General features: G+C 42.7%; 1 protein-coding gene across 1 annotated transcript in view; it reads left to right on the top strand.

Moving 5' to 3' along the window:
- The window catches only part of LOC117401381 (protein disulfide-isomerase A5), a 31,808-nt gene extending 5,051 nt beyond the window's left edge, over nucleotides 1–26,757 (top strand). The window contains exons 2-17 of the mRNA XM_059032617.1: nucleotides 589–715; nucleotides 3,290–3,377; nucleotides 5,441–5,524; nucleotides 5,694–5,739; nucleotides 6,536–6,628; nucleotides 9,239–9,299; nucleotides 10,143–10,210; nucleotides 11,852–11,943; nucleotides 12,915–12,986; nucleotides 14,406–14,542; nucleotides 16,268–16,338; nucleotides 17,480–17,643; nucleotides 19,722–19,852; nucleotides 23,430–23,500; nucleotides 25,660–25,794; nucleotides 26,207–26,757. Coding sequence (XP_058888600.1) covers nucleotides 589–715; nucleotides 3,290–3,377; nucleotides 5,441–5,524; nucleotides 5,694–5,739; nucleotides 6,536–6,628; nucleotides 9,239–9,299; nucleotides 10,143–10,210; nucleotides 11,852–11,943; nucleotides 12,915–12,986; nucleotides 14,406–14,542; nucleotides 16,268–16,338; nucleotides 17,480–17,643; nucleotides 19,722–19,852; nucleotides 23,430–23,500; nucleotides 25,660–25,794; nucleotides 26,207–26,287 — 1,521 coding nt within the window. The 3' untranslated portion in view covers nucleotides 26,288–26,757. The remainder of the gene's footprint in view (nucleotides 1–588; nucleotides 716–3,289; nucleotides 3,378–5,440; nucleotides 5,525–5,693; nucleotides 5,740–6,535; nucleotides 6,629–9,238; nucleotides 9,300–10,142; nucleotides 10,211–11,851; nucleotides 11,944–12,914; nucleotides 12,987–14,405; nucleotides 14,543–16,267; nucleotides 16,339–17,479; nucleotides 17,644–19,721; nucleotides 19,853–23,429; nucleotides 23,501–25,659; nucleotides 25,795–26,206) is intronic.
- The last annotated feature ends 278 nt before the right edge of the window (nucleotides 26,758–27,035 follow it).

Consider the following 27,035-nt stretch of genomic DNA (forward strand, 5'->3'; position numbering starts at 1 on the left):
TGTGTGTGATACATGGTGAGTGTGTGTGCCTGTGTGTGTGATACGTGGTGAGTGTGTGTGCCTGTGTGTGTGTGTCTGTGTGTGATACGTGGTGAGTGTGTGTGCCTGTGTGTGTGATATGTGGTGTGTGTGTGCCTGTGTGTTTGTCTCTGTCTCTGAGAAGGGGAATCGGCCTGTATTCTTCACTCCTGGATGGTTTCATGTAAGAGGAAGCATGGGTGGTAATAGGACTCCCATTTTATAATGGTTTAATCTCTTGCAGGTTTTAGTGTGAGCTGCCCATCTGAGTTCATTTAGACACAGCTTGCATGCTTTGTAGAGGTCTCTATAATATCCTATTCATCCAAACAAATCGCCCTAAATATTTCATGAAATCTTCATGGCAGTATTATAATGTGAACGGTGATCCGTCTTTGAGACGTGTCGGTACAAGCACACCCTGCCTTCAGCATGTGTGTGGGTGAAGCAAACACTCTGCCCCAGGCTAATGGAACTACCGCTGTTTGATTTGGCATTGCAAATCCTATTTGGGTTTTTAAATAGACTTTATTGCTGAAATATATATTTTTTTTTTTCCTTTCTCCTTAGACTGGGCTGCCAGCTTTTCTACAGGCATTGAAAATGTCTCCACTAATAGAGACGGTCAGTGATCACAAGGACTTCAAAAAACTCCTCCGAACGAGAACCAATGTCCTCATTCTCTATTCCAAATCAGGTGAGTGGTTTCCCTCTCCAGACTGTTGTGTGTTTTTGAATTGCCCTGCTCATCGATCCAGAGGAAGAGAGCACTCTTCAGTAGAGGTGTGTAGAGTAGGCATCGCTTGCCAGCTGGTTAGGCTCATCAGTAGAGGGGTGTTTTTTCATGAGGACGTGTCTGTGCCGTGGAGATCCAGTGCAGCTCCTGTGCTGCACAGCACTGCAGTCATGCTCACCTGGTGTGCAGCAGCAATGCACACGTTATTCTAACTGGGTATAAGCAGGACTCTGCTTTCAATGGGCTGTGGCGCTGCACTTAGGATACGTTGTGGGAGTTTCTTTACAGACAGATGGTGAGCAGATATTGCAGTACTACTGCTGTATAGCACCTGAACAAAATCTGAAGTGAATGCACTATTATGTAAAGACTGGTGCTGATCTAGAGAACAGTTTTTCCACTGATGATAAAGCTTGGTTAGGGTATACTTTAACACAAGATATTGAGAGTATTAGTAGCTGTGCATGGTCCCGTCTCCTCTGTATCAATGGTTTTAATAGCAGTGCATGGTCCTGTCTCTGTATCAATGGTATTAGATGCTGTGCATGGTCCTGTCTCCTCCTCTGTATCAATGGTATTAGTAGCTGTGCATGGTCCTGTCTCTGTATCAATGGTATTAGTAGCTGTGCATGGTCCTGTCTCTGTATCAATGGTATTAGATGCTGTGCATGGTCCTGTGTCCTCCTCTGTATCAATGGTATTAGTAGCTGTGCATGGTCCTGTCTCTGTATCAATGGTATTAGTAGCTGTGCATGGCCCTGTCTCTGTATCAATGGTATTAGATGCTGTGCATGGTCCTGTCTCCTCCTCTGTATCAATGGTATTAGTAGCTGTGCATGGTCCTGTCTCCTCCTCTGTATCAATGGTATTAGTAGCTGTGCATGGTCCTGTCTCTGTATCAATGGTATTAGTAGCTGTGCATGGTCCTGTCTCTGTATCAATGGTATTAGTAGCTGTGCATGGTCCTGTCTCTGTATCAATGGTATTAGTAGCTGTGCATGGTCCTGTCTCTGTATCAATGGTATTAGTAGTTGTGCATGGTCCTGTCTCTGTATCAATGGTATTAGTAGCTGTGCATGGTCCTGTCTCTGTATCAATGGTATTAGTAGCTGTGCATGGTCCTGTCTCTGTATCAATGGTATTAGTAGTTGTGCATGGTCCTGTCTCTGTATCAATGGTATTAGTAGCTGTGCATGGTCCTGTCTCTGTATCAATGGTATTAGTAGCTGTGCATGGTCCTGTCTCTGTATCAATGGTATTAGTAGCTGTGCATGGTCCTGTCTCTGTATCAATGGTATTAGTAGCTGCGCATGGTCCTGTCTCTGTATCAATGGTATTAGTAGCTGTGCATGGTCCCGTCTCCTCTGTATCAATGGTATTTAACGTACTTGCTTGTGATATAGAGCAGGTCACGGTGATGTGCTTTTTCATGATACTGATGCAGTATCTCTGTCTTTACTGATAGCCACGGTGAGAGATGTATGCTTCTAATACAATTGCTTTCATTAAATAGTACTGTCTGCCTCATGCATTGCACTTCTGTCTGTGAGTCGATGACAGATGTATCCTCATTTATACCAGAACATCTTGTTCTTCTCTTCAGAGGGTGGGGCTTTCTAAATGCCTGTGCTACTTCAGAAGAAAAAAAAAAAAGAACTGAGGAAAAATATAATATCTCTACTGTTTGCGTTGTGTTGAGGTTTTCTTCAATTCTGAAGGCTTCTGTATTGTACTGTATTTCATTCACCTCTCTACAGTGGTAGTCGAAACCATAACATACTTTTATTTTATTTTAAGAACAGACAGCTTTCTTTTGAAGGCAGTTAATCAAGCAGTAACGTTTGGTTGCAGAAATTATTTGGTTGACCATAGGGGTAAACAAACAAACAAACAAACAAACAAAAAGAAAGTAAATTCTTCTGGGTAATAACTTGAATTCCAGATTGCAGATTTTCATTTTTTTTACAGATGCTTAAACTGCAACAAACACAGACAATATGCTGCAAGGCTTCTCTTTGATTGCAGATCTGCAGCACTGCAGAGCATGAGAGGACTCTCACTCCACATGGAATAATGGCATGAGAGGACTCTCATTCCACATGGAATAATGGCATGAGAGGATGTTGGGAATTTAAATTCCCATCTACGCTTATACATTCTTCTGCATCCGTGTGCATAGTTTTGGAGTGTCTGGGGCTCCACGACACACACATCTTAAACATATTCTCCATTAAGTGTGTGTGTGTTTAATGTTTCACAGTGAGTCCGCTCTCAGGCCATTCCCACTGAACAAGCCAATTCAATGGAAATGAAAAGCAGTTCAAATGCCTTGGTGTTCAGCACTCGAAATGAATACCAGCCTGAAGACTGATGCTTCAGCAGTATTTCCTCCACAGTGTACAGTGTGTTCCTGTGGGGGAGGGTCCCTGGAGTATTCTGCAGCCTTACCTGTGCACACATAGCTAGCAGGCTGTTCTGTAGTGGCTGGCTGTGAGGGGACAGTTTGGTAACACCCTTGTTTGTTTTTCTTCTCAGCTGCTGCAGGTGAAAGGCAGCTCAAGTTGCTCTCTGATGTGGCACAAGCTGTGAAAGGCCAGGGTACCATTGCGTGGGTGGATTGTGGGTAAGTCCCATAAGCAGGATTTTGTCAGTTTCCTCATGGTTTTAGTCATCCTGTATTATCTGAGATTTCTTTAGGAGTAGGTTCATTAAATGCAGTCTGGAAATTTCCACTTTTTCAAACTCCTAAATTTTAGTAGAGCATTTTACAGCACCCCTGGTTTTCATCCCGTAAGTGTGGGAAGGGTTTCAAACAGCGACAATATCTTAAATCACACCAACAAATTCACACAGGAGAAAAACCTTACCATTGTACTGACTGTGGAAAGAATTTCATTATGTCAACTGACCTTAAAAGACACCAGCGAATTCACAGCGTAGAGAAGCCGTGTAGCTGTGATTACTGTGGGCAGAGTTTCACCCACTCAGGAATGCTGACTGGAATCAGTGTCCCAGTAAAATCCAGGGTAGGCTTATCAGGGAGGTGCATTGGTTAAACAAACAAACCGAGCAGAAAGACTACACTAGGATAACTAACGGAATAGTTTCAATGTCTTGTACTGGAAAATAACTTGCACAGGCACACATGCGAATATGTTTGAGTAGGTCTGAATTGGAGTTATCTGTCCTGAGTTTGTGTAAATGTCTACAGAGTTGGAAGAGGCCAGATATGTCTAAGTTTGTTTGCTGTTATTCATGGATAAAGGCAACACAAATTTGAATAAGCTGTTTTTTGTCATATTTCTTTTGAATCATGCAGCACTCTGCTTGGCAGCAGACCACACACTTGAGCAGCACCTTCATTTAAAGGCTGTTGTGCAGGCGAATCTGATATTGACGGATCCTCCTATTACAACCAGACTGTATCCCATTTCTTATAGCTTCGTGAGCAGTTATGCTGAAACCCTTTCCTTGTGTGAAGTCCCCTCAGTGCATCCTCTTCTGCATATAGAATATAAATCTTTCTTATTTATAATCTATATGCATTTTTTTACTTTATGAATGTGGAGTAGTTTGTGTAGATTCTACATGTAAAGTCTAATTTGAAAGCATCGTGGAGTACGCTCAGGTGCCAACAAAATGTGAAAACTTTGCAGGGGGGTGAATACTTCTGCAAACTATGTGTGTGTATATATATATATATATGTGTGTGTGTATGTATGTGTGTGTGTGTGTGTGTGATATATATATAATGCACATGCATACATAACAGATAATGAGTCCCTGTGTAGATTGTGTTGCTGCCACTTTAAGAAATAGCAGTTTCTTCCACAGCCACACAATGCCAGTCTGCAGGCTCCAGTACAGTATGCGTTTGATTTCATTGATTCCTATCTGGAATAAATTGTTTCACCTTTGTTTACTAGCAGAAAGGTTATTAACCATATTATGTGTCATTCAGCGACGCAGTTTGGTTCAGCGACGCAGTTTCATTTCATTGTTGACTTTTCTGTTCACATTGGGCTTTGACTCAGAAGAGTCTTTTGTTTGCTTCCTGTTTCTTTGTATTCGCTGGTTAATGCTCATTAACGTTTCAGGGACAGAACTCTGAACTTTCAGGGACAGAACTCCGTTGTGCTCGTGGTTGCATTCACATTGCTGTTTCTCTGCAACAAGCATTTCTTAATTAAAGAAGCAATCCACAGAGTCTTGGTGCCTGCCTGGATCACAGGATTGCTCAGCAGTGGTTACAGGTTTTGTCTTATTGTGGTGTTACGGTGTCTCTTTAGTGAGACTTGTTAACCCTTGCAGTGCCACAACACTTCTCGGAGTCTGTCTGAGGTTCAAGCTTCTCGGAGTCTGTCTGAGGTCTCCAAGGTTACTGCCTCGCTAGGTAACCACTGTTGATTTGTATTTCTTTTGTGGTTTAAGCTTGTTGACACTGAATCAGATAGCTCAAGGTGGGAGCTCTTACTTGGCTGGATGATAGTACAGTTGGTGCTTTCTAGTCTGGTGTTTGTGTCCTAAACAGCACAGATTATTCAGGGATCAACCTCTAAACAGATGACTTTGCCAAACAGCTTTGCTCAATAAGAAGTTATTTATGTATTAGCATACCTGTTAATCTTACTGTCTCCTCAGCCTCTTGTGTCACTTGAAAAGTAAATCATTGTTTTACATTCCCAGAGACTCTGAAGGACGAAAGCTCTGCAAAAAGACGAAGGTCGATCCCAGCTCGAAGAGAAGCGGAGTTGAATTACTGCATTACAAGTAAGGAGGAAAGTCATTCACATAAAGTACAAGAAAAACGTATTGGCTTGGTATGAGACGGTATGTTCTGTTGTATTACAATGAGATATATATGTATATATAAACAGCAACGAGTTTGTATTTGACATGACTAACACAATCATTAATCTGTTTTGTTTTTTCTGTAAAGGGATGGAACCTTTCATACAGAATATAACAGACCTGAAACATACAAGGTAAACTAAAAAACAAGCAAGATTTTAGTTAATGAAACTGTGAATGGCACAGAATAAACATTAAGCTTTAAATGCAGCATCTAATTGAAGCAGGCAAAGCTTCGACCTGCATGGAAGGATAATCAGGATCTCAGAAACGATCAAAACAAATCATTTTGGGATCTTAGCAGTGGAACCAGTAAAGGATTTCAGTGCAGTCGTGTTCTGGTTGGGCTTTTGAAGATCCACACCTGTGAACAGCATGGGTTTGTGGGACTGAGGCCCTTGTTTATTATTATTATTATTTGTTTATTTAGCAGACGCCTTTACCAAGGTGACTTACAGAGACTAGGGTGTGTGAACTATGCATCAGCTGCAGAGTCACTTACAACTACGTCTCACCCGAAAGACGGAGTACAAGGAGGTAAAGTGACTTGCTCAGGGTCACACAATGAGTCAGTGGCTGAGGTGGGATTTGAACCGAGGACCTCCTGGTTACAAACCCTTTTCTTTAACCACTGGACCACACAGGGGTTAATAAAGCTCTATCTTAATGATCTGAACTGTGGAAGATCTTAATAGCAGCCCTCCCAATGCTATATAAATAAGAGGAAGCAGGTTTGCAGGTGCTGTACAGATCTGAACTGCTTGGACGGGGGTAGCCAGTTTTTGCTCTTCCAGTGTATTGCTGGATGTAACCAGTTGATGTATTTTATTAACTGACCCTGCATTGGAATGAAGTGGACAAGCCCAGTACAACGGCTCTTCAGTAAACGCTGTGTTTTGTGTTTTTGTTTGTTCTTCTTGGTATCTGCAGTCCATGGTCGCTTTTCTAAAGGATCCAGCTGGGTCTCCACTGTGGGAAGAGAATCCAGAAGCCAAAGACATCGCTCACGTTGAAAATGAGAAGGTTGGATACAGTATACCCTTGAAATTCAATTGTCCATGATGTTTGCATAAATTACATTTAAAATGTTCACAGTATACATGTGTGTGCCATGTCTCTGTTTCTAGTGTTCACAGTATACATGTGTGTGCCATGTCTCTGTTTCTAGTGTTCACAGTATACATGTGTGTGCCATGTCTCTGTTTCTAGTGTTCACAGTATACATGTGTGTGCCATGTCTCTGTTTCTAGTGTTCACAGTATACATGTGTGTGCCATGTCTCTGTTTCTAGTGTTCACAGTATACATGTGTGTGCTCTGTCTTCCTTTTTAATACTTTATGCACACTGCCATCTTGCACTTTAGTTTCTATTTGTAATTATTCTGACTGGGCTGTTGGTCTTTCTAAAGTAATAATAATAATAATAATAATAATAATAATAATAATAATAATAATAATAATAATATTTGTTTATTTAGCAGACACCTTTATCCAAGGCGACTTACAGAGACTAGGGTGTGTGAACTATGCATCACCTGCAGAGTCACTTACAACAACGTCTCACCCGAAAGACGGAGCACGAGGAGGTTAAGTGACTTGTCAGGGTCACACAATGAGTCAGTGGCTGAGGTGGGATTTGAACTGGGGACCTCCTGGTTACAAGCCCTTTTCTTTAATCACTGGACCTCTCAAAATGAACGCAGTAGGGATTCAAGGAAATGCATGCACATGGATTAGGGAGTGGTTAACAGGTAGAAAACAGGTAGAAAACAGAAAGTACTGATTAGAGGAGAAACCTCAAAATGGAGTGAGGTAACCAGTGGTGTACCACAGGGATCAGTATTAGGTCCTCTGCTATTCCTAATCTACATTAATGATTTAGATTCTGGTATAGTAAGCTAACTCGTTAAATTTGCAGACGACACAAAAATAGGAGAAGTGGCAAACACTGTTGAAGCAGCAAAGGTCATTCAAAATGATCTAGACAGCATTCAGAACTGGGCAGACACATGGCAAATTACATTTAATAGAGAAAAGTGTGAAGTATTGCATGCGGGCAATAAAAATGTGCATTATAGTGAAATTGAAGAAAGGAACTATGAAAAAGACCTAGGAGTTTGTTGACTCAGAAATGTCTTCATCTAGACAATGTGAGGAAGCTATAAAAAAGGCTAACAAGATGCTTGGATATATTGTGAGAAGTGTTGAATTTAAATCAAGGGAAGTAATGTTAAAACTCTACAATGCATTAGTAAGACCTCACCTAGAATATTGTGTTCAGTTCTGGTCACCTCGTTACAAAAAGGATATTGCTGCTCTAGAAAGAGTGCAAAGAAGAGCAACCAGAATTATCCCAGGTTTAAAAGGCATGTTGTATGCAGACAGGCTAAAAGAATTGAATCTATTCAGTCTTGAACAAAGAAGACTACGCGGCGATCTGATTCAAACATTCAAAATCCTAAAAGGTATAGACAATGTCAACCCGGGGGACTACTTTGACTTGAAAAAAGAAAAAAGGACCAGGGGTCATAAATGGAGTTTAGATAAGGGGCATTCAGAACAGAAAATAGGAGGCACTTTTTTACACAGAGAATTGTGAGGGTCTGGAACCAACTCCCCAGTAATGTTGTTGAAGCTGACACCCTGGGATCCTTCAAGAAGCTGCTTGATGAGATTCTGGGATCAATAAGCTACTAACAACCAAACGAGCAAGATGGGCTGAATAGCCTCCTCTCGTTTGTAAACTTTCTTATGTTCTTATGTTCTTATCTATCTATCTATCTGTCTATCTATCTATCTATCGTGCTCCCTCGCTAGAAGGCTCTCGATTATAACGCGCCTCGGATATAACGCTTCTACAGCATGTCCCCCAATTCCCTATTCTGGTGATTCAGGCAATATTTCTATAGTAAATACAGTACCGATATTGTTGAAACTAATAAACAACTTCAGTCGAACTTCTGTTTCTGTCTCTCCCTTTTGATACAATATCTGAACTGAAGAAATGCTGCGCTGGCACTTTATAACACGGACATCTTATTCAGCATTCGTTTTATAACTAAATAAATATTAGGTCTATTACGTGGTTATCTTTCCTAATGTATTTACTTTTTTCTGCGAGAGGAGCTTTGGCTTTCTCCGGGAGACGAGACGCTGCAGCTTCACTTCAGCCCCGCTCCGGCAGCCGAACCGATGTGTGTTGTTATGTGTCCTGTGACGCCCCCACCTCCTGCCCGTTTATAACACTCTTCAGTTATAACGCTCTTATTGTGTGTCCCCCGAAACCCGCGTTATAGCGAGGGAGCACTGTGTGTGTGTGTGTGTGTGTGTGTGTGTAATATATATATATATAGTGAGGATGGGTGAACACGAATATGCACTTGCTGGTATCGTGCATATATCTCTGCTTTTAGGTCAGAATGAGGGAAGGATGTTGAGATAATGTGTATTGAGAAAAAGAGGCCACATACAGTCAGTTGATCATTTCTGTATTGAGAAACAGAATGTCTCTCTTGCATTGCTTTCAAAGATGTGGTTTTCATTCCTTGTATTTCTCATGCAATGCAATACAAGTGCTGTTTTCTCCTGCAAGGTGATGTGTACACTTACTCTGGTTTTGTCTGTTGACCTCAGGAATTCAGGAAGCTGCTGAAAAAGGAAGAAAGGCCAATTCTAATGATGTTTTATGCTCCATGTAAGTTCAGCTTTTAATGTATTCTGTGTATATTAGCAATGCCGATGAAAACCTCACATTACAAGAACTGTGCCAGAGCAGCACACTATTAACTGTGTGGACTGTGCTATCCAGAGCAGCACACTATTAACTGTGTGGACTGTGCTGTCCAGAGCAGCACACTATTAACTGTGTGGACTGTGCTATCCAGAGCAGCACACTATTAACTGTGTGGACTGTGCTGTCCAGAGCAGCACACTATTAACTGTGTGGACTGTGCTATCCAGAGCAGCACACTATTAACTGTGTGGACTGTGCTGTCCAGAGCAGCACACTATTAACTGTGTGGACTGTGCTGTCCAGAGCAGCACACTATTAACTGTGTGGACTGTGCTGTCCAGAGCAGCACACTATTAACTGTGTGGACTGTGCTGTCCAGAGCAGCACACTATTAACTGTGTGGACTGTGCTGTCCAGAGCAGCACACTATTAACTGTGTGGACTGTGCTGTCCAGAGCAGCACACTATTAACTGTGTGGACTGTGCTGTCCAGAGCAGCACACTATTAACTGTGTGGACTGTGCTGTCCAGAGCAGCACACTATTAACTGTGTGGACTGTGCTATCCAGAGCAGCACACTATTAACTGTGTGGACTGTGCTGTCCAGAGCAGCACACTATTAACTGTGTGGACTGTGCTATCCAGAGCAGCACACTATTAACCCTCCTCACAGTGCATTCAGCAAGAGAGAAACTGTTCTTAATTGGCTGTCAATGAGGTGAAGTTTAATTTAATAATATTCCTAAGTGACTGTTTGTTCTGAAACGTGTCTAGTTTAAACTCTCTTTGTCTGTTCTTTTGAAGGGTGTGGTGTGTGTAAGAGAATGATGCCTGCATTCCAGCAGGCAGCCTCGGAGCTCAGGGGGTCGTATGTAAGTGACATGTCTAAAGGCCATGACAAGTTCTTTTTTATTTCATTTATTGTGGCACAGGAAATAATCTTGCATTGTGTAGCAGTGAGAGCCGTCCCTGGTGGTGTGTCAGTGAAACTCTCATTTAACCTGGCAAAGGCTCAAACTGCAAGGCAATGGGATATTTTGCTTCATAAAGTCAAATGAAAACACATTGTAGAGAGTGAGCTGCTTCCCTGCTGATAGGACTGTTATAAAAAGGGTTCAGTTCACAATAACCTTCATCGGAGAATCATAGACACATGCTGCAGGATTAGAGGATTACATTAGCCATGGGAGAATCATAGACACATGCTGCAGGATTAGAGGATTACATTAGCCATGGGAGAATCGTAGACACATGCTGCAGGATTAGAGGATTACATTAGCCATGGGAGAATCATAGACACATGCTGCAGGATTAGAGGATTACATTAGGCATGGGAGAATCATAGACACATGCTGCAGGATTAGAGGATTACATTAGGCATGGGAGAATCATACACATGCTGCAGGATTAGAGGATTACATTAGCCATGGGAGAATCGTAGACACATGCTGCAGGATTAGAGGATTACATTAGCCATGGGAGAATCATAGACACATGCTGCAGGATTAGAGGATTACATTAGGCATGGGAGAATCATAGACACATGCTGCAGGATTAGAGGATTACATTAGCCATGGGAGAATCGTAGACACATGCTGCAGGATTAGAGGATTACATTAGGCATGGGAGAATCATACACATGCTGCAGGATTAGAGGATTACATTAGGCATGGGAGAATCATAGACACATGCTGCAGGATTAGAGGATTACATTAGCCATGGGAGAATCGTAGACACATGCTGCAGGATTAGAGGATTACATTAGCCATGGGAGAATCATAGACACATGCTGCAGGATTAGAGGATTACATTAGGCATGGGAGAATCATAGACACATGCTGCAGGATTAGAGGATTACATTAGCCATGGGAGAATCGTAGACACATGCTGCAGGATTAGAGGATTACATTAGGCATGGGAGAATCATAGACACATGCTGCAGGATTAGAGGATTACATTAGCCATGGGAGAATCATAGACACATGCTGCAGGATTAGAGGATTACATTAGGCTCCCTTTAATTTGGACCAGGCTGTAAAGCATTCAGGATGGTGGCGCTGGCGCTCTGGTTTTGTTATCCAAGGGCTCAGTCTGGGTGCTGCCTTCATAAAAAACAAACCCTTCAGTCTTGTAGAATCTGTGCCCAGGCTTTTCGGAAACCTACTTTAAAGTATTGATTGGGAGACGTGTAAATATCCCCTTAAGCAATTAACTTGAAAGAAGCTTTGGAAAGAGAGTTGGGATCCTTTCCGAATTTGTTACTGGAAATTCCTATTTATTAATTGGTTTTTATAGCTAATTGCCATGGGTTTGGGTAATAAAAAAAAAAAAGAAAGTAAAGGCCAGTTTGGGGCTATTGGGCCCAGTTTAGGAAGTGAAATGTTTTGCATGATAGGCTCTTCACCCATTCAAGTGAAGCAGTGTATTTTGCCCCTTACTTGACTACTGCTTGGTCGAGCCTGTGCCTCCTCAGCTATGTTGTCACTGTTCATTTCTTGCTGTTTTTTTTCCAGGTGCTTGCAGGAATGAACGTGCACCCGTCAGAGTTTGATGGGATCAAGCAGGAGTTCAATGTCAAAGGATATCCCACCTTCTGTTACTTTGAGTAAGGTTCTGCACTCTACATAGTGAAAAGCGTTACGGAGCAGGGCTGCGTTGTTAGTGGTTGAGAGAATGGTACAGGTGGTGTTCAACATACTGCAGGAGAGCTGGGGGCTTCGTCTGAATGTGATCCGAGTGTCCAGAGCTCTCCGACGTGTCTTCAAACAGCATGTGGTGGGCATGTCAAGAGCTACGCGTTTCATTGCAGTGCTGCTGCTGCTGCTGCTGCTGCTTTTTAACTAGCATGAATCCTAAAGTGCCAGTGCAGCTGTATAAAACACAGAAGGAGCTTCCACAGCAAGCGCCTCCCTGAGACGTGTCTTTACACACAAACCTACAATAAAAGCAAACAGTCCCACTCAGAGGCTCGCTTTGTTTTCTTTTTAATTATCCGGTTATTCCCTTTTGGATTTGAATTGTTTTAATAAAATGAAAATGTTTAATCTGGGATAGAAAGCGGAGTTTCTTGAAAGGCATGCGAAATGATCCGTAAGGACGTAAACTATTTGATGATTTCTTTACAATATTACAGCAATGTTCATAGATCCATACTGATTAGTGCCAGTTACAAATTGCCGCTCTCACCAGCTTCCAGGTTTAGACTTTGCACATTCTTTGCAATGTGAATGTTTTCTAGTCAGTAAGGCATATTAAAGATCTGCTTGGATAAGGAACCAGGGTTTCTGCTCAGTAGTTTTGGAATAACAGAACCATGATAAACTATAAGTTTGGATGTGTAGCAATGAGAGAAATGCATCACCTATGATACGTGATACTAGAGTTCAGTATACAAATAAAGTGTGAATTCGTAGAAAATGTATATTTTAGTGGCGTTCCGGTACCTTCAGATTTAGGACCTCACCACTGATCCTTATTACATGATTAACATTGGCTGTTTAAAATGGTCAGAGCTTTGAACTTTGCCCTTTCCATCATTACAGGAAGCCTAACGTTCCTTTTTAATCTTTTTTTAAGGAAAGGAAAGTTTCTCCACCACTACGAAAGCTATGGGGCAACAGCAAAGGACATAGTGGAGTGGATGAAAAAGTAAGTTTTTCGATGGCCGAGCTGGTTCCCTGGGATTACTATTTAGTATGGCAGAAGTTAACTTCTGACAGCTTGCCAGGAAAGGCATATCCGAACTTTGTGTGAGCTTCAGTTCAAGCAGACTTTCTGTGCAGTTTATTATGTGTTGTTGACTGTAGGCCTCAGCACACTGTTCAGATGATCCAGTTTTATTTTCAGCCAGCGTTCCCATGGTGGTACTAATATTGGAGTTACTGATGTAATGAATAAGATCATCATAATTGTGTTGGAAAATAAACAAAACGCTGAGAACCAGCTCTGCATGTGTTGTACCACTCTCATTCAATCACACAGCATGAATACCTAAACAAATCATGTCTTACCCTTGCAATTCCAACGATACGTTAGCTGTCAAAGGTACTCTTTCTTATTGAAACAACACAGGGTCAAAAAATACAGTTTTATTAACGTAACCAGCACTAGAGCTGCACTGCTTGGGCTGAGATTGATTGAGAAGGTTGTCCCTATTTGCACTTCCACAAATCCCTGGAAATGTAGTGCCACAATAAAACACACACACACTGACACACACTGACACACACACTGACACACACACACTGACACTCGCGCACACACTGACACACTCACACTCACTCACTCACACACACACTGATATACACACATACACTCACACACACACACACATATATATATATATATATTAAATTGATTCTAGAAGTAGCAATTTCCCAGACACACTAAGATTTTTCTAAAATGTATTTTGCTGTTCTTTCCTGCAAGTTGACTCTGATGTCATTTATTTTACACACGTAGCCTCTGCTTCGTGCTTTGAACGAGGGCCTTGTGCTCAAGGTTTTCAGCTGGCAAGGCTATCAGAATATAGTCATGTTTATTCCAGTAGATTCCTTTTTAAATGTTCCACAATAATGCTTTCTTTGGCTCGGAAGATGAGCCAGGAGGGTGGAGTGCACAGATGTTGCTGCTGCAGCTGTTTCCTAACCATGATGTCGTGCTGCCGCTGCTGGTTTTTAATTCAGGGCAGCAGTGTGTAGTAGTGGTCAGGGCTCTCGACTCTGGCAGCAGTGTGTAGTAGTGGTCAGGGCTCTCGACTCTGGCAGCAGTGTGTAGTAGTGGTTAGGGCTCTGGACCCTTGACCAGAGGGTCGTGGGTTCAATCCCAGGTGGGGGACACTGCTGCTGTACCCTTGAGCAAGGTACTTTACCTAGATTGCTCCAGTAAAAACCCAACTGTATAAAGGGGTAATTGTATGTAAAAATAATGTGTAAAAAATAATGTGATATCTTGTAACAATTGTAAGTCGCCCTGGATAAGGGCGTCTGCTAAGAAATAAATAATATTAATAATTCTGATGATCGGTTGTGAAGATCAGTCCATGATGTTATTGTGTCTCTTCCGTAGCCCTCAGCCTCCGCAGCCCCAAGCCCCAGAGGTGGTGTGGTCTGAACAGGGCTCTGCAGTGTTCCACCTGACTGACGACAATTTCCACCAGTTCCTCCAAGATCACCCTTCAGTGCTGCTCATGTTTTATGCCCCATGTGAGTAGTAAACTGCATGGGAGTTACATATATCCACTAAACAAGCATATCACTTTGAACACTTTAATGTTAACCTTACATTTTGTAATTTAATTGATTCCATGATTTTAATGAATAGCATTTTGTACACAGACGTGTCTCTACAATTGAATTTGATAGAAATGCTTTATACTACCATGCTTTTGCACTGTGTTCCTGTTCACAGCTGGGTTTGAGTCGTTTTATCTAAATTAACTTGTGGAGATAAATTTGCTTTATCAGGGGTCTTGAATGGCTTGCCAATTACGAGGCAGACCTACCATGGCTGCCCTGAATCTTCTGCAATTTAAGTAAACAGAAATCTGCTTCCCACATGGAAAATTGTACTGGTTTTCAATTTAGATAATTGTTAGGGAAACATGAATGGGCCCTTCAATTATCTGTGGAAGCTGATGTCCTCAGATTCTTGAATGTCTCTTAACCCCAAAGCTGCCAGGCTTGTAGAAGCTGCAGTAAAGTGAAAAAGAAGCATGCTTTATAAATCAAGCCTGTTGGTTAATGATAATTCACTGCCTACACATGGTATGCATGGAACAGTGCCACACACATTCCAGAAAGCTGCGTGTGTAGATCTACGTTAACAGAAGGCTATTAGAGCAGTTTCAGGTGCTGAAGCAGGCTTGAGCAGGGGCCTTGTATCCCACGAAGGAGGGGCTTGCTGCAAGCTTGTGGATGAAATCCGGGCTAGTCTGCCTCTGGAATTGAAAGCAGGGCTTCAGGAATAAAAGGAAGCGTGTCCCCATAGTTAAGGTTTTGAGTTCCAGCATTTGTTCAGGTTGAAGCAACATTTCAGTCACAAAATTGTTTCAGCTGACCGTGCCTTTGAGGTCGTGCAGAAAAATGATTTGAAAATGTCCTATTGAGTGTTCTTGTCCATTTTTAACATGATGTCAGCACTCTGGAGCATTCAGGAATTCCATGGCAGCCGTGCCTCTTGTTTCATAGTTGGTAAAGTATTCGGCCCGTATGGAGCAGAGTGTTTCCGGGTTTCCGGGTTTCCAGGTGTGAGCACACAGAGTTAATAATGATTAACATTGAATAAGGTGCAGGTGTGAGCACACAGAGTTAATAATGATTAACGTTGAATAAGGTGCAGGTGTGAGCACACAGAGTTAATAATGATTAACGTTGAATAAGGTGCAGGTGTGAGCACACAGAGTTAATAATGATTAACGTTGAATAAGGTGCAGGTGTGAGCACACAGAGTTAATAATGATTAACGCTGAATAAGGTGCAGGTGTGAGCACACAGAGTTAATAATGATTAACGTTGAATAAGGTGCAGGTGTGAGCACACATACCCCGCCATATCAAGTCTTCATCACTGAATAAATGTAGACAGACAGCATGACATATCTGTGATTGTAAATGGCATCAAAACCACGCCTGCTGAAGAGATCTATTGTCATTGAGCCTGCTCTCGTCACTCGCTGCATTGTTGTCCCTGGTAGTTACTGTATCCCTGTGAGGAGCAGCTCCTGAAGAGATCTATTGTCATTGAGCCTGCTCTTGTCACTCGCTGCATTGCTGTCCCTGGTAGTTACTGTATCCCTGTGAGGAGCAGCTCCTGAAGCCTCCTGTCTGTCTGCTCTCTGCACTGAGATATCTCTAAAATGCTGTGTTTCTTGTCTGAGTGACTTGTTAAATGGCCTCAGTTTTACTTGTGCTCCCTGTGCTCTGTGTTCAGGGTGTGGCCACTGCAAGAAGATGAAGCCTGAATACGACGAGGCTGCTGAGATCCTCAACAAGAACCAGGATGTAAGTCTCATCATCGGAACAGTTCTTTAGAGAAATGGTTTATTTTTAATATGTTTTGTAACACAAATATAGACACCTTCTGTATGTAATCGACAAATATTGTTCTATATTAGCGTAGTAGCTGGCTGCAATTAAATCACATATTTGAGGTTTTTCACAACACAGTGCTAGAGTAAACAGGGCTGCCCTTCACATGTAATCTTGGGTTTACCGGTGTGCCTCAGTGTGCAGCTGCAGTCTGCTTGCTTCTCTCAAGGACAGGGTTAGTTGAGTGCAGAATTGCATTATATGAATGTGATTAACTGGGAGTGTCCAGTCTGGATGATGATACTTGTTTTTGAGGTCAGGAATAAGTGGATAAAGCGGTAAACAGTGTAGCGGTTATCTCCTCCTCATCGTCTCTGTTTCACTGCACAAGTTCAGAGAGTGATCACGCTCTCACAGGGCTCTGATGTCATTTGTTTTCCATTCCATGACCTGTATTTAAAAATAAAAAAAGAAGTATTTACACACCATTTTTGGTGTAAGTACTGAATTCCAATTATGAATAAGCAGCAGACCCTTATTATTGTTATTGGAATCAAAGAGTTGAATTATAAACCAAGCCAGGTTACGAGACTGCAGCCAATGAATTTTGCCTGTTTAGTTTTGCTGGCTGTCAGCCCCCCGTGTTTTGATTGCAGGATTCAGTGTACAGCACTTCAGCACTAGAGCAGTTTTGAGCTCCACCAAAGACAGTACCTGACTAGGCTCCAATATTAAGATCGAATTAATTACAAGATCTTGAAAAAACTCTTAACAATCTTATCAGATAGCACATTTAATAACCCTAATCAGAGTTTCCTAGTGCACGAAGGTGTTTATTTCAAAAGCCAGGTAATTGCGATATTTAAAATCACATTTCATTGCCCTGTCGTGTGTCCTGTGTCCCAGTTCTTGCAGTCAGATTTGCACCTGAATATAAGACTTCATGTCAGAGTTGTTGGCATGCTCTGTACCCTCTACTGGCACCCATTAAACCTGGTGCAAGTGCCATCTGGTAACTCAGTCCTTTTCATACAAAACAAACCTCTTAGTAATTCTCGAAAGGTGTAAGGAATATCATTTCATGTTCATTTTATATTGCATGTTTTTGAAACAGAGCCCAGGTGTGCTGGCAGCAGTGGACTCCACGATCCACAAAGCTGTGGGGGAGAGGTACCACATCACCGGCTTCCCTACGGTCAAGTACTTTGAGAATGGAGAGGAGAAATACACCCTGCCACACCTCCGCAGCAAGGACAAGATCATTGAGTGGCTTCACAAGTACGCCTTTTAAATGCACAGCTCAGCCATGATTTCACGAGTACGCCTTTTAAATGCACAGCTCAGCCATGATTTCACGAGTACGCCTTTTAAATGCACAGCTCAGCCATGATTTCACAAGTACGCCTTTTAAATGCACAGCTCAGCCATGATTTCACAAGTACGCCTTTTAAATGCACAGCTCACACAACAGGCTATTGTGTTTCTAAACGTCCCTTGTTCCTCTTTACTATGTAATGACAAGAAAGCACGAAGTACAGAAGGAACGTCCACTGTCGACATAAAGGTTAAGCTGTCAACAGCTCCAGTGCCTCTAAAGTAACATTGCTTGTCTGCTGCTGCAGCCGTGACTTGTGTCTGAAACCAGGGAACAGCGAGCATTCACAATTAAGAATGGTTCAGTCTGGGTATAAATTACATCTTTGCACTTTCTTTTTTGAGCAAGTGACGAGGCAAAATCTAGCAATTCAAATCTTTAATATATTCTTACTGTATGAGAGATTTATAAATTCAGGGCAGAAAGTTGGTTTTAATTCTGAAAGGCTGTTACAAGGGGTAAACCCCTTTTATAATCCCTTCACCCCAGCTTGGTTAGATGAGTTGAAACGGCTGGCACTGTCCCAGTTCTTCTCCAGCAGAGGTACACAGCTGTATTCTAGGGTTCTCGCTTCCATTCGATTGCCAGTGTTTTACAGTAATGAACTGGTTCACTGCCACATGGTTTAAACCTCTGGCCAGATCAGTGTTACAGATCACATGCTTTTTCACATGGACTTTATGTTTAGCTGCCATTCCCCTGGGAATGAAGTCATTAAATTGATTGAGTTAGCATATTGCTTCTCGAGTGAAATATTGTAAAATATTTCTGTTTTATGTAAAGAAATTACAGCGCAAGGTGTACAATTATGATAAAACATCACCCCTCTGGTAAAAACAACAAAAGCAGAAAATGTCCTTTTGTTTACCCAGAGGGAAGTGATCAGCTGCCAGTGTTTTTATAGAACAGACACTGCCCTGACGGATTCCCCCTTTGCTGTATTGCTCACATTGCCCACATTGCCCAAGCTCCGTGTAGCACTTTCTGCTTCTCTTCATTCTCCACACTTCACAGTGTAACACTGGCATCTGCTGAGAGACTGCTGCTGCTGCTGAAGGAGCCCATTAGTGCCAACACTCCGGCTTTGTCTGCATTTCTGCAAGATCTAGGGATGCCCTAAATAGTGCTAACAAGTGCAGCTTATTCTTCCCCGGTGAAGTTTGGCAACATGCGTAAATGTGAACCAGCTTGGACGGTGTTTTAAGTGGATGAAGCTGAGGGCTGACTGACTGACCTTGGCTGCAAATGGAACAACCTTGCTTTGAAGTTACTGTGGGTCATGCACTCCCAATGAACTGCACGCTCTGCAATTCAGCCTGATAGGAACGTCTTTGTGTATCCAAGCTGTATTTCATTACAATCAGGATCTCGGAATAATTACCTTGTAATGTCATTTGGCCTTCAAATGAACAGTGTAAGTGATGCCAATAGCATGGATGGGTGAGCAGGGGATATGTGATGCTGTGTAATAAAGATGAACGGCGCACACAAGCTGTAAATCACTGCGTTTCTTGTACAGACGAGCGTTACCTGATATCTGTGCAGTAAAGTCCCACAGACTGATGGCTTTAAAATCATTGCAATTGTATTCTTGTGGTTTAGCTGTTCAGATTTGGAAAACCGTTTTCAATTCTGAGACCAGATGTTATCAGTAGGAGAACTCTTTATTCTTCTCATCACATTCATTTTGGGGAGTAGGGATGGGGGGTGGGGGGTGTGGGGTGGGGTGGGGGGGGGGGTAGGTAGGTTAGCTTCCTTCAGTTTAAACTCTTCGCAATGGCCATTGAGTCACCATTGTGTTTTGGGGGTGCAGGTGTACAGTAATTCTGGCAGCCCTCATTATGTGTACTGTGGAAAAGCTCTTTGTAGGATAGAGTTCCAGCACAGTACACACCATGTAGATACAGTACTGCAGTTCTGCGTTGCAAAACCAATGTGAAGATCAGTGCCCTTGTTGACTGCGTGTTCTTGTCCCTCTCAGCCCACAGGCCCCCCCTCCGCCGGAGCAGTCCTGGGAAGAGAAGCCGTCCAGCGTCAGCCACCTGGGGGTGCAGGATTTCCGCGAGTCCCTGAAGAAGAAGAAGCACGCGCTCGTCATGTTTTACGCTCCATGTAAGCATGTCTGCAAACCTGACCTGATCCTCCACTGCTGCTAACTAACCTGACCTGATACTCCCTCCACTGCTGCTAACTAACCTGACCTGATCCTCCCTCCACTGCTGCTACCTAACCTAACCTGATCTTCCACTGCTGCTACCTGACCTGACCTGACCTGATCCTCCACTGCTGCTACCTAACCTGACCTGATCCTCCACTGCTGCTACCTGACCTGACCTGATACTCCCTCCACTGCTGCTAACTAACCTGACCTGATCCTCCCTCCACTGCTGCTACCTAACCTGACCTGATCCTCCACTGCTGCTACCAACCTGACCTGATCCTCCACTGCTGCTACCTAACCTGACCTGATCCTCCACTGCTGCTACCTAACCTGACCTGATCCTCCACTGCTGCAACCTAACCTGACCTGATCCTCCACTGCTGCTACCTAACCTGACCTGATCCTCCACTGCTGCAACCTAACCTGACCTGATCCTCCACTGCTGCTAACTAACCTGACCTGATCCTCCACTGCTGCTACCTGACCTGACCTGATCCTCCACTGCTGCTAACTAACCTGACCTGATCCTCCACTGCTGCAACCTAACCTGACCTGATCCTCCACTGCTGCTACCTAACCTGACCTGATCCTCCACTGCTGCTCAGCAATATCAAACCTTTGGCTTTGCAATAAAGCGCTACGTTGGACCCAACTACGGTCACTGCAAAACGAAAACTGGGCAAGCTTACCAACCAGCTTGTACAGGCTGTTCTAGAATCTGTTCTAGACAATCCCTGCATTGCTCCTTAAACAACACAACAGAATACTCCCTTTGAGTGTCGTCTGTTTGCTCCAGTATCTATGCTCCACATCTCTTCAGTGTTCACTTCCCTGAGACAATATGCTAATTGTTGTTTAGCATCTTTGGTAGCTTAGTGCTCATTAAACTCAAAGGACAAAACCCCTTTCATTGAAAAATGTGTTAAGTAGGAAGCTGTAATTGTCACTCATACTCTAGCAGTACAGATCAACCTGCTTTTAACACAGCAGATTCAGATTATTTCTTATGTTTGAGACACTAAAAGTGGGCATGGAATTTAGGCTGCTGGCTGATGATTTCAGAACAAGATTTGGACATGTACATGTACCTAGTGTAGCAACTACCTTCATTGACATTGCTTATGAAACAAACAGTGCAGCACCAGCCCTTGTAAAAGCTCTGATTCCCTCCAGAGCAGTTTGCTAGCTGGCATGGGAGCAGTGTTTTCACAGCTTGGCAGGGAGGGCAGGTGCTCCTGTGACTGTGCCGTTAACACCAGCAGGTGCTCCTGTGACTGTGCCGTTAACACCAGCAGGTGCTCCTGTGACTGTGCCGTTAACACGAGGCACACATTCAGCATCTCCATTTTGCTGTGCTCGCTTTGCTGCAGATTGATCATGACCTACTTTATTTTTATGTGGCTCAAACACTCAATTTTAAGTTACTCAGTAAAAACCAAATACAAGCTGATTTATAAATCACTTCAATTGTTTTCAGTGCGTACTCTATTAGCTCTTTGTTTTTCAGAACCTTGATACACAAACAACTCGATATCAATAATCTTCATTTATCTCCAGCACTCCTTAGATCAGGTGCACAGACCTCAGTGTACTGTGCAGTACCATCTAGCATTGGTGTAGCAAACGCACCCTCACAAATCCTGGACTTTAAACCCATTTAGATTAACACCACTTACTGCTTGCTTATTGCAAGTTGTCCTTGAGGAAATGTGTGCAGTGAGCTGTCACCACTTAGAGCACAGCCACTATACTGTGACTGGGATCAACGCACTGTAATTAACTCGTTGTTACAACGGGGAGGGTGTTAGACTTGTTTGAGGATCAATCTGCAGTCTTGTATCTGAAGCAGCAGTGAATACATACCTTTGAGTCGGAGAGTCTGTGATTTTTATGCAGGAAATGAATGTAGGAAACTAGTCGCTGTGGATTAGACGGCACATCGTGTTAAAGGAGGGTTTTTACAAGGTGTGTACAGAGAAAGCAACATGTTGAATCACTGCTCCCCCTAGCCGCGGCCATGCAGTGATTCACCGGCTCAACAGCCAATCAGAACCACTAGAGCACCTCCTGCATGAAGTGTTCAGCTAGACCTGCCTTGGCACAGTCAATAACACTGCTAATAAGAAGAACAACACTGTCAGGCTGCATGTGCTTCGGGACCCCAAATATTCTGTTTACTTGCAGCAAGCAAAACTGTCCTGCAGTTTACAGAAAATATTACAGAAAAAAATGACCCTGGAATGGCTGTGAGATTTATTATCAAAACTGAGCTTAAAGGATTCTGAATGATTTTGGAGCCCATCTGTGGGTTTCTGAGAGGAAATCCTCCTCTTAGTCTTGACCTCAGACTGTGATCCTGCCACAGCAGGGCAGATGGGCATTCGATGGCATGTTCACCACTGTCGGGAGTGGAGCAGGATCCAGGCCCACTACAGTAATAATGCGCTTTTTCATGCTGTGGAGGCTTGCGTCTTGGTTTGAAGCCTGTATAGTGTAATAATAAAGAGCGCTTCAGTGAGGGGCTGAGCTGTTTCAGTGAAGCTGGATCTTCAGACTGAGTTGTGGGCAATGAAGCACGGCCAGATTGACCTGACACACCACTGGAAAGCTGCCTGACCTTTTAAATCAATTGGGGGGGAAAAAACAAGCCTTTCTACTCAGTTATTCACAAGTGCACTCCAGTTGCAGAGTGCGTTGGTCGCACAGTTCGGGCTTGTTGGAGCAGTGAAGTCAGGCGCTCAGAAACCGCTGACGGAACAGCTAATAGCCCCAGGATGCAGAAATCAGCATCCAGTCATCTGTTTGCTAGCTTTAACAGCTTGGCACAGACCCACTGTCTGGTGTCTTGTTGGCGCCACAATGATTTTGTTATGACGTTGTTCTGGGATTCTTTTAATACTTCTAATCAGCCTAATTCATAATAAGAAAAAAACAGCAGATCTGCAGAATTTTTGTGTTGCTTTTAAAGAATGTAAATTAGTTTTCAAATGAGAAAAACAAGAAAGTGGTTCAAGAAAATGGCAGTCAAGGAATCCTTTGAATTAGTTTCATTAGAACTAAAATGCACTGTTCAGATAAGCGTCTGGATTTTCTCTTTTTCTTTCTTTGTTTTTGGGAATGCAGTATTTTATAGTCATACTGTACAATGGTTATTGGTGATGGCAATACGCTGCACACTTTTGCTAAACAACATTTGGGGCAGCAGTGTGGAGTAGTGGTTAGGGCTCTGGACTCTTAGCCGGAGGGTCGTGGGTTCAATCCCCAGTGGGGGACACTGCTGCTGTACCCTTGAGCAAGGTACTTTACCTAGATTGCTCCAGTAAAAACTCAACTGTATAAATGGGTAATTGTATGTAAAAAATAATGTGATATCTGTATAATGTATAATGTGATATCTTGTAACAATTGTAAGTCGCCCTGGATAAGGGCGTCTGCTAAGAAATAAATAATAATAATAATAATAAACAAACAACGCAAAGTATCAAACATGTTGTAATGGTCATGTTTCTCTTCCCTGCTCTCCCCCAGGGTGCCCGCACTGTAAGAATGCAGTCCCCCACTTCACAGCCGCTGCGGACCTGTTTAAAGAAGACCGAAAGGTAACCAGCTCCTCTGTGCTGACGGACCAGAGCAGCGTCTGGAGTTCCTGCTCTAGTTTTAAAATGATGAATGCCTCATTGTGAATGCAACAGCAATTTCCAACACTTTTCTCCCCTGAACCAGCCTAAGGTTAATCAGCACTCTCTAATGTGATTTTATTTGAGACTTTCAATCCTATCTGGGACCGTCTCTAAAACAGACCTCATAAAGGCTGTGTTTTATTATCGCTGGGACTCTCTGGGCAAGGCTGTACAAACGCACTCTTAACCACACGCTTCAGATTTACAAGCTGAAATAATAAAATAAAAAGGCAGCTTTGATCTTGGGGTCTTCTTTTTTTATTGAATGTATGTTTTATGTAGGGCATGTACTGTAGACAGGAGTTCCTCCTTGAGCATGTATAAAGACTCAGTCCAGTTCAGAAGGGTTATTCTCCTCTGCTAGGATGCATATACAGTTGCAATTCTTTAGCACGTTATTGATTAGTATCAGTATATGGGAGTGCTGTAGATGGATGCGTGTCTGTGTGGATGGGAGTGCTGTAGATGGATGGGTGTCTGTGTGGATGGGAGTGCTGTAGATGGATGGGTGTCTGTGTGGATGGGAGTGCTGGAGATGGATGGGTGTCTGTGTGGATGGGAGTGCTGGAGATGGATGGGTGTCTGTGTTGATGGGAGTGCTGGAGATGGATGGGTGTCTGTGTGGATGGGAGTGCTGGAGATGGATGGGTGTCTGTGTGGATGGGAGTGCTGTAGATGGATGGGTGTCTGTGTGGATGGGGGTGCTGTAGATGGATGGGTGTCTGTGGGTGCGTGTGTCTGTCTGTGTTTTTACCGGTGAATGTACAGCAGGTCGTGGTGATTTACTGTTAGCTCTAGTTTTGTATTTGCAGCAGAGGCAGGAGGTGTATGTCACTGACACGCACGTTTTTGATGAAGCAGCTTTGCTACAATGTAGCCAATTGAAGCTGCTGTGAAATGTTTAAAAAGCTTCACCTGATGGTCAGTTAAGGTCAGCTCAATGCTGAGTGAGTCAAAGGGGAAGGACAGAATCTTATATCTGAAACATTTACATTTTTTATTTCGTTTTGGTATTATTTCTACTTATGAAATTTTGTATTAGTAACAAATAAGCATAAATAATTTTACAATTAATAAACCTGGAACATGCATTTTCAACTCAAAGCAGTGAGAGAGGCATGATGAAAATGTCAGGACCATGCAGTATTAGACGACTAACTTCTTAGATTATTAACAATTAAGTTAAAGTAGGTAGAACCTGTTTTTTTTCCTTTCAAATATGGACAGTTTTCACATATTATGTCATTCAATATGTGTTTAGGCAGAGAGCAGAATATCTCAATCAGGCCTGACGAAATGGATTATTTAGCTTATACACGTATGCTTGCACAGTTACTTTGAGGGAGCATTGCCTCCCATTTCTCATGAAAATGGCTCTAAACTAGCACTCATCTAAAATCTATAGTGTGGTGGCGTTTCATGTGCAGAAATCATTGGATTTGCAAAGCTGTGGTGAACATGGGTTCCATTAAGAGCAGCGGCTGGAATTCAATCCATCCCATACACGACACAGCAGATTGTAATACTGGAAGGGCTCCGCACAGTTACTGCTTTTTAAAGGGGTTTTGAGGACAGGGCTTGGAGACCTTGCCCCAGTTATAGTCACTGCCACGTTGGCTATTTATTTTTTAAGACACATGCTGACATTGAGTCTCTCTCCAATATTTCCCAGATTTGTCATTGCTTTCATTGTTCAGAGGTCATTGTCACATCATAGTTGTCCACTCTTTGTTCCAGGCCCCAGTCTTTTCATGAACTCCCACTAAACGCCATGGCTGAAAGGTGCTTTTTTTTTGGTCTTTTTAGCCGTTTTGCTGATGCATAAGAGACAGTTCTTTATGAAGCTTCCCATTTCATTAAGAAAGTCAACTGTTTTGGGAAAACAGTTCAAGATCAAGCTTTATAAAAACAGTCACAGGATTGTGGCTGTAAATGATAAAACACAGAGCGGTAAACATAGCAGTTTAACTCCTACACATACCAATACAAGCCTATTATTGATGATGATGATGAAGAATAGTTTATTTGCGGTTTTGCTTATGTTTAGCAGGTCTAACCCCCTGCTCCTTGTGTTTCAGATTGCTTATGCTGCTGTGGACTGCACCAAAGGGCAGAACAATGAGCTCTGCAAACAAGAAAGCGTCGAGGGTTACCCGACCTTCAATTACTACAACTATGGAAAATTCATCGAGAAATACAGTGGAGACCGAGGGGTAAGTGTAATGGAGCAGATCTACTACAGTAATCCGGAGAAGACCATGCTGGTCTTCTGTTTGGTACATGCAGTGTAATGGAGCAGATCTAGAGTAATCTGGAGAAGACCATGCTGTTCTGTTTGGTACAATTGCAATGTGGTTATCCTTCAATGTGAAAGCAATAAAGAAAGCTAAATCCACATGTAGAGTAGAGACGTGAACAGAGCTGTACCATTTAAATGAAGCTTGTGAAGGCGGTGCATTCATTCTCCAGATCTCAGTTTTGCTGGCTGTGGCAGTAATCTGACTTGCAGTCAGCAGGCTCTTCAAATACAAACCCCAGGCATGCAGCTGTCATTTCTAGTTTAGGGGTTTGAATTCAGTCGGGGAGACAGAATCGCTGTAACGCTGTAATCTCATTCGTTTGTAGGAGTCGGGATTTATCGGCTTCATGAAGACACTACGAGGGAAGGATCAGGAAAAGGTGGGCAAGCGGAAAGAAGAGTTGTAACGGCATCTGTTGGGAGGAAGGAGCCTACCACTGCACTGTGAATGAGCGGAGCCCAGCACTACTGTAACCAGGGACCTGACACCTTCTTCACAGACACAGCTTTTTATACACAGTCAGCAGTTTGGACAATATTTGTAATACAATACAATGTAATACATTTTGAGATTAATCTTTTTTTTTTTTTTTAAATGACCATTTCCAAAGTGCTCTAGTAGTACATGTTACCTATGCAAAACGTTCTTGTTTCCAATTGTGTCTGCGGGTGGCTTTTTAAAGGTGTTTTTCTTTACTGGGTGAAGCGTTTAAGTCAAATGTGTGTTTTTACAGGAGTATGTACTATTCAAAAAACAGTTTTTGTTTGAGGCCCCAACAATTTACAAAAAATCTAAAAATAAAAATGGGTGTAAAATTGCAAAGGTTATGGTGATGTGTGAAGCTATTTTTGTATGAATAAAATCGTTTAAATTGTGGCCTTAAATTTAAGTGTCTGAAAAACAGCATTTCCAAATGTTCCAAAGCGTTCGCTACACTGAGTTCAATATGAGCTGAGTCACACCTGTCCTGACTGTAAAGCGTTCACTACACTGAGTTCAATATGAGCTACCCCGAGTCACACCTGTCCTGACTGTAAAGCGTTCGCTACACTGAGTTCAATATGAGCTGAGTCACACCTGTCCTGACTGTAAAGCGTTCACTACACTGAGTTCAATATGAGCTACCCCGAGTCACACCTGTCCTGACTGTAAAG

This window comes from Acipenser ruthenus, chromosome 10 (genome assembly GCF_902713425.1).
Source record: "Acipenser ruthenus chromosome 10, fAciRut3.2 maternal haplotype, whole genome shotgun sequence".
NCBI classification, from domain to species: domain Eukaryota; kingdom Metazoa; phylum Chordata; class Actinopteri; order Acipenseriformes; family Acipenseridae; genus Acipenser; species Acipenser ruthenus.